We start from the raw sequence: 13,089 nt of genomic DNA on the forward strand, positions 1-13,089 counted from the left end.
ACAAAACGGTGACCTTATTCTTACTTATTTAAATCAGTATTCTGATTACACAAAGATAAACTTGATATTTTCTGCCTTTCCAGAAGTGTTATGTCTATCAAGTTCATTTATATATTAAAGCACTTCTTCATTGCTCAGGCAACGAAAGAGATGAATGGCAGTTTTGTGTTTATGTTTGCTCTAGATCCTAATCATATTCTAGAGTTGTTATCTAGAGGAGGTATGTTCTTAATGTACAACTGATATATTTATTAATAAACCATCTAATAAAAAGAGTGAATGACCATCTTGCAATTAACACAACACTGAATTGGCAGTTGGAAGATAATTTTTTCCCCCCTACGCAGCCATAGGAGCCATGTAGTAGAAAGACCTTGCCTGGGGACAGTCCCCAACAACCAAGTTTAAAAATATTTTAGCTCTCCTGGGTGTTGAGATGTTGACTTGTTAACAATTAAGTTAACAAAATGCTACAATTATTACCACACGGCTTCATATACATATAAAGAGATTTACCCCTTTCTCAGGAAGATGTCAGGCCAGAAATTTTATATCCAGATGATGAAGAACTCCATTTCAGTATGCTGCTTCTTTGAAGAATATGGAGAAGCTCAATGAAATGAAATGTTAAAATATTCCCCAATTCTTTCTCTTTTCTGTGAATACATATAGATTTCCCTCCTTCCATAAAACCCTGTCACTTAAGAACTTCTAGTTACAGCTGACACCACTGCATTGAACTCCTTTCCACATTCCTATATGAAAGTTCCCATTTGATCTGGACTATAATCCCACCTTTCTAGTCCCTAGACCTTCTCAAGCATGAACTCCTTCTACCTGGCTACTTGCTGTACTGCATGTTTTTCTGCCATGTACCTACCGTAAGGACAGTGCACTTCCCACAGAGCTCCTGGACAGAGACCCTCAGTGTGAAAAGAAAAACTAAGTTTCTGTCTGAGATGAAAAAAAATCAAATGTCTACATTTTGGTTGCTGAAGAATACTGCCATAATCTGATTTTCCTTGAAGCCATGCTGGTTCAAGCAGCACTTCATAAATTGTTCCTTAATCTGAATTTTTAGAAGGAATTACATTTAAGCCTTCCAACTTGGCTTAGTACTGTCTCTCCGGGCTGCCAGAATACTTTTCCTCACTGAAAAAATAGCTAAGCCTCTGTTAAGCACTGCATCAGTAGGAGAATAATTCTGCTGTCCAAAATGAATGCTGGGGGATTAAAGTTTCTGGGTTGAAACTCTACTTGTTTTCTCAAAGTCCATTCCAAAACTTTTATCATTTAATAGTTACTCCACATGCTATAATAAAGTTGCCTCTTCTTGCTCTCACTGGGAACATACTTATTCTTTAATATTCTTCTGTAAAATAAAGCTAACAGGAACACATACAAGCAGAGGTCCTTTTTCATCAAAAGCTCCTAGGGCCCAGTACTTCACTTTATTCAAAGTGCTCTCAGATGCAGCAGACAGACTTGCCTCAAACTCCCTAATCCACTAACAAACAGTCTCAGGAGAGGCCAAAACCAACATTACTGCCAGGAACCGCGTAGCACAACTCACACCAGTAGCTGTGCAGGAACTCGCTGAGGGGACTGTGAATCTGCCAGAGTCCCACCCAAGAAAGAAGGTTCTCGTGGGGGGAACCTTGGTCCAGTTTAAGTTATTTTTGTTCTGTTCAAAGAGGCAAAAAATGAGTTTGTTGAACCCCCCACACCTCAAAACCTATTTCTGCACTTTTATTACACACACAATGCAGTCCCAGAACTCTTAGGACCTGCTTCCTTTACAAAACACACTCTCGTGCTTTCTTCAGATACAGATCACTTGATATTTAACTGTAGTAAGAACATGAGAAAAATTCCTTGTTTCATCTAAGGATTTTTTTAAATAAACTTTATTTGTGTATTGTTTCTAAAATAAGCAATATTCTTTTTTCCAACATCCATTTGACAAAGCTTAACTGGAATCAAAAAGAAAGAAATACACATACATCTAGTGTGAGCTTACTTCGTAGCACTTTCAGAGACTAGGGCAAAGAATAAATAATCCTTCTTAGATAACTGGGTGGAAAAAAAAGCAATGGATTTATACAGCTGCGCTTCCCTTAATTCTACCTCAAATATTTACACCACCGTGGCTAAGTTGAAGCATAAAATGGAAAAGCAAGTCAAAAAGTAATAAACAGTCAAATAATTAAACAGTAGCAGTCTAAGGAATAAGAATTTACTGTAAAGCAAAAAATAAATATTTCTTCAACCTGAGGTTCGCCAGCATCTTAATTTGGAGCTCATGTCCCCGAGCATTTTCCTTTTTTCTTTCAGTCTCAGCAGCCTCTTCTTTCTACTGCCCCTGCACCATTAACATATCCCTCCCCCGCAAATTGTGCCCTGTACGCTTGAAACCACACTTCTCCCTTCAACGAAAATGGACAGCATTCACTGCGACTGTGTCTACCCTGTACACACACAACGGCTCCATCGGCAGGGCCAGACACCAGTGGGTAACCCTGGCACCAACTTGTTTTGTGGCTTTTAGCCGTTTAATAAAGAAGTGAGCAGTGATCAGCCTAAAAGCAGGTATTTAAAACAGAGACAGTCTATTAGTTACAGCTAGAAAGCGGTCTGTAGAATCCTTAGCGGAAAACAAACGTGTCCTACTTCATATTCATTGAATGGGATTCTTTCTCCCCAAAATTTATGAAACATGCAGGCATTCAATACATCCCTTGGAAACTGTTTTTGTAAGCTGCAGGGGGATAAAGCAAACCATAAATCTGCAACGTCAGCAGCTACGCCTGAAGATCTCACCTGTTTCAGCTGTAACTTGGCCCTTTCTAAAGTGGCCTTCAACCTCACCAAGAACTTAAAACACCCGGTTGGTAACAACAGTATAACTGAGTATCACACATATATTGCAATAATAATTTCCGTTACTGTTTAAACCAGACCCCCTGAAGGGCTGGCGGGCTTTTGCTAGAAAGTTAGTACGAGACTGAACAAAGGACCATTACATGAAACGGCACACCAACTGTGCATTCAGGGTAGTGTTAGATGACTGCCAAAGGGAAGAATATGGAAATAAAATCACCAAAAATATTTACACTGGGGCTTCTCTTTGGCTTGGTAAGCAGCTTCTTGAAAATACAGGATTACAAGCAATAGTTTTTGTAGTCCAACTTGTCTCTTACCCACTAACTGACTAAACAGATCGAGTTCTGAAATAACAATGTGTCTGACACAGTGGGAACTGAAGAGCCATCTGTGTCTCTCATACTGGTACTGAAACAACTAGTATGAATTGCATTTCCAGTATCTCTCAGACTTAATTATCTTTCAGATTTTTGCTCTTCTTTCTCTAGCATAACTCTAATTGTTCCATCTGTACATAGTTGCCTGTTTTGATCAAAATGCAACGTATCATACAAGGTACAGGATGAGACTTCACAATGCTGATGTTGACTATCAGTTAACTTTCATCTTTATGCTACCTATGCACTGGAATTCTTTTTCATTCCAATGTTCCCTAACTATTAGACACCTGTCTAACTAGCTCTTGCGCAGCAACCTGCTTTTATTGATGTTTTACTGGCTTTATCGTATTATCTTTTCTCTCCATGAATAAGGTACTTAGAGCCCACAAATTATTTCCCCAGTTTACCACTTGAAAAAAAAAATTCTTTTTAGAAACAGTATTTATTTTACAGTTGGTAAAAGAAATTAGCCTCCAATAAGCCACAGATGTCAGCAGTCTGCACTGCATCCATTTTACAAGAGCTACCACTAAACTAGAAGTTTTCTCATACTTTGAAAAAACTATTGGTAGCATATCCATGTTCAACCTAAGAGGCATATACCCTCTATTGTAGCGAAAACCTTACTAACACAGTTTTGCATTCTCATCGGTGCTGGTATCCTCAAGAGCTTGGCCATACTGCATCACTCTGGTAGTCTTCACATTAACACTGAAATCCAGATGAAGATTTTATACTTCTCTGTTACAGTAGGACTAAAACCAGGAAGAATAAAGAAATGGCCAATAAAATAAAAACAAGAGTAAGGGTGAAAGGTACTTTTCCTCCAAGATACCTAGGTTTTTGGAACATTTACTTCCTTCTACAACCTTCAGCAAGAACAATCAGAGAAAGACAGCACTCAAAGCAAGCAAGCCCTACTGGGAAAACTTGCCTGGGGAAACAAACATTAAGGAAGAAGTGCAGCGGTGTACAGAAACATTGAAGAAGAAATGAAATTAATTATAACCTTGCCAAAGGGCTGACCACTGACTACCAGAAGTTTTGCTCAAGCGTTCAGAATTCTAAGACATTTCAGATCCACTTACAGTAAGTGAAACCTGACATGAAGAACTAATAGTCTTCTCCTTTTTGAAGTATTAAGTAAAGATGTTTTCTTTTGAGGAACTGAGAAAACAGCAAAATTATACCAGGTAGTAAAAACCAAAATACAACCACAGGTTCATAACTGCAATGTGAAATGCTTAATTAAAAGATTCCTGTTGGTGAGTGGAACTCTACCCAGTTTGAGGTGTAATACGAAAACATTAAAAACACTGGACTTTAATGAAGATTTTTATCTGACCAAGATTTACTAAGTAGGTAAGATTTAGAACACCCACAAAAGTAAAAGGTTTTTGCACATGAGAGATGAAGGATTAAAGAATAGAGCAAAAAGATTATGAAATGTGATACAAGACAAAGCACCTTTCTGTATTTTGCTGTCTAAGCAAGTGACAGCAACTCCACAGAGACTAAGTGATGTACTCTGCTGCTCAACAGCATCCACCACTGGCTAAATAACAGCCATTCAAAGGAACCTGCACCTATTCTGTCTGGAATGCATAATTCCACTTGAATTCATGCCCCTAGCCCCAAATTCCTTAAGTCCTTAGGTTTCCTTTATGTAGGGAAATCTTAAGATAAAACTGAAAGTATAGCCAGTCCCAAAAACATCTTCCCATGAAGAGTGATTCATTGCCCAGCTGTTCCTGACAACGGAGCAAAGAAGAGGCCCAAACCACATGACTTGAATCTCAGTCAGGAATAAATCCCATTAGCAAACCAAGAAGAATTTAATATGTAAGCACCACTTCATAATCCAGATGCTTTAAATTTTCTGTGTGTTCATTAAAATCAATTTTGCCATTAATAATTAACTGAAATGGTTATTAACGATTAAAAAATACAACAAACTTAATGGGAATATTTTGTGATACATACTCCCACATATCGATAATCTCCCCAGGACAACTCATCACGAATCTCATCACTTGAATTATAAATGCAATAAGAGCAATAACTTGTTAGCAATCTCTCTAGTAACATACTTGAATCGCTTAGAAAGACCATCTGTCATGTTAATCTCTACAAGTAGGGTAAAATAAAAAAAATTAAAAAAAAAAAATCACTCAATGTTTTGGTTAAACATTTTTACTCATTTGTTCTCGGTTCTGCAGGATATCCAACTCATTATTCTGTATCACTGCACCCAAAAGAAGAAAACACTCCCTAGATATAAGAATTAAAAGTTAAAAATTAAAACACCTCCAGATAAAACAAGTACAGATTAAGAATATTCTTGCAACTAAAATATGCATGTCTGAATTAAGCTGCATCATATAGATTTAAGAACCTCTGGTCTACGTTACATGTAAGAGTGTGAAAAATGCCTGGACGGTATAGCCCACAAAGATCACTTAACATTAAACAGTGACAATGAAGAACTATAGTGCAGGATCCCTTTCTGAAACCAATGGATGACAGAAGTGAGGCAAAAAAACATACGGAAATGGAGAAGCAGAAGAAAAGCTGCCAACACACAAAGTAACAAAAATTACTTGAATTGCTTACCGCATATTCTTCTGGTGTAACCTTCAGAACATCAAACACCACTGCATCAAAGCTCTTCTTCAGTTCAGCTGAACCTTTGTCACTCAAGGATTCAGAACTGCTACTCTTCTGCAGAAACAAACAAAAACACTAACGAGATTTTGGTTCCCTCTTCTTTTTTTGTTTTTACACTCCCAAAAGCAAAATTTCTGTTCAAACATCACTGTTCACACATCACTGTTCACAAAAGTTTTCTACTGGGCAAATTAGCAATTAAAAGTCAGTCACAGGACAGTCTTTGTCCTGACAAAGACCGCTAAAATCAGAGACTCTCAAACTGACTTAAACAGATTTCAAAGGTGTTCCTCAAAAGACAAAGTTACATTGCAACACAATTCCAATGTTGTTGATAGGAAAGTTAATAACAACAATAAGAAAAATAGTCACACTGAATTTCAAACTGAAAAAAACAGTGAGGAAAAAGACAAGGTCTGCCCAAAGGAATAGTTAACATCAAAGAACAGTATCAATCTCTTCCTGTTTCTCTTAGAAGCATTAAAACTTACAGAAATTACACTGTGTGCTACATATGTGTTCCTGCTGAAATACTTAGTATGAACAATTTTAGGTTTTTTTAAATGCTAGTAATTCGCATTTGCAAAAAATACCAGATCCTAAAAAATTCATAGAATAATATTCATTTACAACATAACAATTTAGCTTCCTCACAAAATACAAGCATGGTTCAAGAAATTAACACTTTGTACGAAGTTAACACTTCATATTGATTTCATATGTTTCATTTTCATACATGGAAACAATACACCTGTGTTATAAGTAATCACTTCCTCCAGTATATAGATGCAAACCTCAATTCTGTTGAGTCATTACAAGAAAGAAGGGGTTTTTCGCATGGAGATTGAGACATCACATCCAGATGTATGCTTCACATCTGGACCCCAGGCACACTCATTTCAGAAACAGGCATAGAGTGTGCTATCCCACACTATCCTCTGAAGACCTGAAAGGCTATGCATGTTTCTTGCTTCTTAGTTTCTTCTCACTTTCAGAAACCTGGCATAAAGCAAGCTCTCGACTAAAAAGTAAGAAAGAAGATGAGACACGCGGACAAAACCATCATGAAGGACCACAGTTACTACAGTCAGTACCTCTATCAAGTTTAATACTGCTTCTTCAGCAAACAGCAGGCTTGCCTGAAGCACAGCATGGCACTTGCATGCTTCAGGAACAGCACAGCCTTGATGGAAGCACTAGTAGAGCTCCCACAACAGGTTTGCTAGTACTTTGTTTGGAGAGATTCGAGAGAAAGAAAAGTAGTATTGGTGCACAGAGCTTATTCTCACCATTGCTGGGAGCTCCAGCTCAGCTGTGGCAAAACACACTGAGCATAAACCAAGACCTGTCTAGTCTTATGCTGGAGACTCATGTATCCTTAAGCACCACCATCACAGGGGGATACCTCCTAGAAAGCTGAAAAGGTTTGACTTTGGCCCACATAATGAAGGCACTTTCTGACAGTCTGTGTAATTTTACTGCTAATATTGAAAGTTTTCATGACTATGGATACATATCATATACACAACATGCACACGAATGACTACTGCACCAGATCACTTCTGGTGGAAGCCAAAATTCAGCAGTTACACTGTACTTTCAGTAACACCTGCATCATGTCTGCTGATGCCAAGGCAGGAGGGAGGGTAGCACATGGTCACTGATGCTGGTAAACAGTTCTACTGTGCTAATGTATTCTCCTGAAAACCTAACAAGGCCCTGTTTTAGGCTACACAGTATGTTTTGATTTCAGCTTCCCACTCACAGAAACAAGAACATTTGAACTCTTTTAAGAATTCAGTCAGCTGAAAAACTCTTGTCCATTTTTAAGCACTTTGTTAATGAGGACACAAAGAAAATACACACTCAGTTAATCATGTCCAGTTTTAGTTAGGTTCTTCCAACAGTATCATCTCTCTGAAAAACCTGACTTTGAAAACACCACCAAGAACTCCAAACCAGACAGGCTTTTTCAGTAACCAATGTACTTACAGAAACATTTCAGTTACAAGTCCCCTCTCTTCCCGATTAGTCAAGATAGGAAAAAAAAATACCACTTGCTGAAAGCAGATTCACATAACTTTGCCAAAATATATTCTACTCAATTTTATCAGACATCATGTAAATATGCAAGACTATCTTGTTGAGTAAAAAGACAGCGTTCCTTCAAAGAAATTCTTCAGTTGCATGCCAACAAATGGTCAATAATTCATAATGCAATCATAAGGGAAGTACAAGAATCTGTATAAAACAAACAATGGTCTTGGAGATTGACGCCAACTTTCTTGTTTAAATCAACAATACTTGTGAAATTGTCCTGGAGATCATTTGATTCCTTTTGATAATACAACACACCAATTTTCCTTTCACCTTGTTTGCAGTACTTTCCATTTCCATAGGCACATGCAAGTGCACTGCATACATGCAGTAGCTCTGCTGTCAAAATACATGTGTAAATATATAAATAAACATCTTTGGTAAGGTCCAAAGATCCATTCAAGGAAGCAACTGTTAGTGGCTCTCATCACTACTGACTTCGTAGTGTTCTTGAATACCTTGTCTTTTCAACAAAGGCAAATGAAGAATTAAAGAAAAAAAGACAAACTGAAATCCACTATGGTAAAAACATGTTTCACATTGTGACAAAAGCAATAAAAATAATATGCATCAGCAATAAAGTAACTGTTTTTCTTGAGCAGAAAGCTTAGGTTAGTATCGTACATCTGTACGAGCCAAAGCATGTACTCAGTCATCCTAAAGATGGCAGACAAAAAGCGCATCTGGAAAGATCACTCAATATACGCTGAAGGCAGATTTTCAGTTCCCTTCATCCCAGTACTACAAGGCATTAAGAAAAACAACCAACAAGAACTTAAAGAGGAAGTGACTTGCAAGAGTTTTGGAAAAAAAAAAACAAAATCCTCTGAAACCAACCAGTTCTCGCAAACCCTCTCACTAAATTTAGGCACCAGTCACAACTCTCAACAGCTCCTCACATGATCCTAGCAAAGACAACTCAAAAAGTTCTGGTACTAACTTCACTCTGCTCCTTCTTTTCCTTAGATGACAAATGGAAAACTATATTAACTTCAAAATAAGAGGCATGAGCATAGGAGGCCAATCTCCTTTGCTTGGCTGATACACACGCTCTTAACTCAGGAGCTGTTCACTTCCAGAGGGCAGAAGAGGACCCACACCAGTGCCTGAATATAGTTCAGGAGACAAAGGGAACAACCTTATTCAAGAGCTACTGTGTCAGATCACCCCTCAACACACACACATACACACACAAGTACCTGTCAAAGAAGAGAACATTTCCCACAGGCCTTGCCAGCCCAGCTTATTGCACTAAGAGCATCTATTATTGTTGAAACTTGAAAAGAAAAGCTTCCTTGTTTGGATGTGATGGAAGAGAACATAAAAAAGGCAGCTTTGGCTATGGCAAGGCTGTAAATCCTAGCTCATGCTTTATTTTGGTACACAAAGGTCAACTTTGAATTACTCCCATCTAAACTGGGGCATATGAAAACAACACACAAAACAAGAATCTGGTGCAGATGCGTTAAAAGAAAAACTTACATTTTGGTGCATTTTAAAAAAAATCAAGTACTTATGGTCTTAAGTATCCCATAACTGAGTTTTGTAATCCTTACCTCTGAAGCAGTAGCCGCAATATTAACACTGCTTGACTGTCCGTTCATTAGGTCCATGCTGCCCACACCATTAATCTTCGGCCCTACATTTACAGCAGCAGGATCATCTCCAAGGCAACTGAATAACCATTCCTACAAAAAGCAACAAGTAATCAGAAACCATTTTACTCACGCTTTTTAAACAAGATTCAGTACCTAAAATCCATAACAAAAATAAAGTACTTCCAAAATGGCTATATCACTTTGAAGTTCAAACTTTTGGTTCAAGCACATTCTAAAATTACCTCCTTAAAACCGACACGGTTCCTTTGTGATCCATTACTTACTGGCAGTTTAGACTTCCATATTCTTTTCCATACTATTTTCTACATACCAGGTATCAATATGTAAACGTATGCATTAATCCTAACTTAAAGTTAGGCCTGCAATGTCAGTTCATGCATGATTCTTTTCCTTGGATTACCAACTTTAAATATATTCTAGCTGTTAACTCATAGATAAGTTTTATAAGAATTTATTCAATAATTTCCTATCTTATATGCCTATTCACCAGCTTTGAGTGAAAATTACCACATTAAAAGCAATTTAGGAGTACAAGTGAAATTTACACTTTTCTCCACAAATTACCCGAAGTATTGTTTAGTTAAAAAAAAAAAACCCACACCAAAAAACCCACCCCACCACACAAAGGAAAACTCCACACTCTAATGTTTAACGCATCCTTGCAAGAATACTATTACTTTTCATTTCTACAGAGAAAAGGCTGCAAGGAAATTGAAACCTTTGGCATCCACTACGAAAACAGTATGACTACCCAATACCAAAGTGTTACAGAGAGTGTAAAAATTGGTTTGGGCTTAAATTTCATGAGATGTTAGTGCCCTCTAGTGTGAAAACGATCATAAATCAGTTTTCATAGGTCTATGCGTATAACAAGTGCAACTGTTTCCAAAGCTGCTATTATTTATGAAATTCACTCTATGTTTGTAGTTTAACTCAGAACTATTTCACAATCTGCAAATAAGTGGAAAAGGTAAATGACAGGTAACTGAGTAATACCAGATAACAAAATCGTATTACAGCTTCTCATACTTAAGACCTCTAATGACATAAACAAAATAATCCAAAAAGCTCTATCTCCAAGTGACCTAAAGCAGGTATGTCAGATAAACAAGCCTGAAGGCAAGAAACTGCAATATTTAACTAATAAAATATCCTCAAAAAAGGCATTAACTTTAAAGTGGCATTGTAGGAACACAATACAGAAAGGAGGACAACTCAGAGAGCCACATTGCATATTTCAGTCAAACATCATAGCTTCCAGGTATTTTCAGGTATTAACAGTCCCCATCTGAACTATGTTGAGCCGTACTTCTGTAGTTCAGAACAGCCATTCAGTCTACTCTTTCTTATTTAAAAAAAATAATGATGGGACTGTCTCATTTACAGGACAGAAGATGCTACATTTCACTGTAATACACTCCCAGCCCATATGCTATAATTAAGATTGTGTTTCCTCCACTAAAAATACACTTAACTGCACTTAGATTTTAGCTGGTATTATACTAACAGACCATACAAAGGGAAAAAAATACCTCATCTTTGGCTTGCAAGTGTCACTGCTGTCCTGTCCTTTCCTATCTCAATTATTCTTCAGATTGTCTCATGTGGAATATTTCCTATAGCCTTTTCATTACTGAACTGAAAAGCGAGGAAATAAAACTCTGACGTGTCATAATTTTCATTTATGCAGTGACAGTAGAGGACAGAGGTATCACATCTCCAAAACCAGTTGCAGGCCCTCCACATGTTCAAAATGGTACACTGGTCCCAATTTAATCTCTGCTAAAAAAGTATCCTTTAAAAAAATTTTTTTAAGCACTGTAATTATAAGGAGAATTGACACTATGCACAATTTCATTATACTATATAGTCCATGATTGTGTCATGCAAAGGCAATCTCAAACTAAAGGTTACATATTTGACCCTTGTCTCACATATACTTCAGTTGTTCCCCTTCCCCATACTAAGAGGAAGAATTGGGGAAGAACTGTTTCTGACCAAGGAAAAGTGAAAATGGAAGTTTGGAGGTTTTTTTGTGGAGGGATTTGGATGGTGCTATTCAAAAGAAATTATGTGTATCATAGAAGCCTATGGAGTTGGCAGAGCAGCCTCAGATAAACAAGAGCAAATTAATTCCTCTATAAGCAGGGGGGTTAAAGCCCAGTTTCCTAATGATTAGTCTCACATAACCCATAGGCACCCAGCAACTTCCCCCCCACCCCATATTTCGTAATTCACTGTCTCAGGCCTTACCCTTGGTCCCTTAACAGCTCCAGTTTGCTACCTGTTTCCTAAGCTATCAGGAATTTTGTTTGCATCTGCCCACTCATTCTGCATGCCAGACAGAGTCACTTAGCCCCGTGCTGTCTGAACACAGCACATGCCCATTCACCTAACAGCAGGCTAAATGGGATTGGTGAGCCTGGCAACTGCTCGACAGACTGTCACTTTAGAGGACTGTACCTGGAGGGTACCACGGTGGTGCACACTGATCCAGGTTTTCCTTTCCTACCTCGTTACTGACTGTGAAAAGAATTGTGAGAACTCTGTCCCTTAGTCAAGTATAGTTGAAACCGGCCACCATGTGGAGAAGAGACTCCTACAAGGCATGTAATGTAAAAGGTGGATTTTTAATTTTTTTTTAAATAAATAGAAAATTACTTAGAAAAACCCTGCATACAAAAGAAATCTAGATTACAAAATATACCACCTGCCAGTCAGGCTGTATCACAACAAAGCTGTCTACACAATGTTAATTTTGTACACATTGCCACTTTACAATAGTATGTTTGAATACATTTCTACTTTTTCCCACCTCATGGAGATACAGTAAGAGGCAGAATTAGTATTGAACTGCTATAAACTAGCATTTATCAACTTTAAAGTTCCAGAATTTGCAATATTTAAAAAGTCCTTTTGAAAGCTGCATTAGACATGAGAACATCACCACTCCCATAACAATAAAAAGTCACAGCAACAATTTTAGCCAGTGTATCATTTAAGACAAATATTGAAAAAAATCCCAACACTGGAATAATTAAATCATTTGCTTGCTATACTACCCTTCTGCTCAACACCAAAATAAGTAAATAGCAATACCAGAGAGTGATCAACAGCAGAGCTGTGCAGAGCAACATAGCTGGATACATGAAATGACTGGGTCCACACTGCAATAGTGAGTCACAGTTTTCACTGCATATCCTGTATATCCAATTACAAAAACTGAATTACACTGAGTAATTTGAACTTCAGGTCTGTTTCTCCTCTTCAATTTAATAGATGTCTGTGCTCAGAAATGCATTAAATGTGGAATTGAAAGTGTTTTATACGACCATAAAATACTAAAGCATGCATTTATGCCAACCTGAAGCCTGGATGCGCTATGTGGTGTATCTTCCTACCTCTTCATGCCATGCATACTGTACAGTAAAAAGCAAACTAAA

General features: G+C 37.6%; 1 protein-coding gene across 12 annotated transcripts in view; it reads right to left on the bottom strand.

The window, feature by feature from the left end:
* RALGPS2 (Ral GEF with PH domain and SH3 binding motif 2) overlaps window positions 1-13,089 on the bottom strand; it is a 131,524-nt gene that overhangs the window by 94,887 nt on the left and 23,548 nt on the right. For 9 of the 12 annotated variants that reach the window (XM_074832990.1, XM_074832985.1, XM_074832995.1 and 6 more), the window contains 2 exons: window positions 9,584-9,715; window positions 5,877-6,005 (listed from right to left, as the gene is read on the bottom strand). In XM_074832990.1, the coding sequence (XP_074689091.1) occupies window positions 5,877-6,005; window positions 9,584-9,640 (186 nt within the window). In that variant the 5' untranslated portion in view covers window positions 9,641-9,715. The remainder of the gene's footprint in view (window positions 1-5,876; window positions 6,006-9,583; window positions 9,716-13,089) is intronic. The other 3 variants (XM_074832996.1, XM_074832992.1, XM_074832994.1) reach the window with 1 other exon arrangement.

The sequence above is a fragment of the Strix aluco genome, chromosome 8, assembly GCF_031877795.1.
Source record: "Strix aluco isolate bStrAlu1 chromosome 8, bStrAlu1.hap1, whole genome shotgun sequence".
NCBI classification, from domain to species: domain Eukaryota; kingdom Metazoa; phylum Chordata; class Aves; order Strigiformes; family Strigidae; genus Strix; species Strix aluco.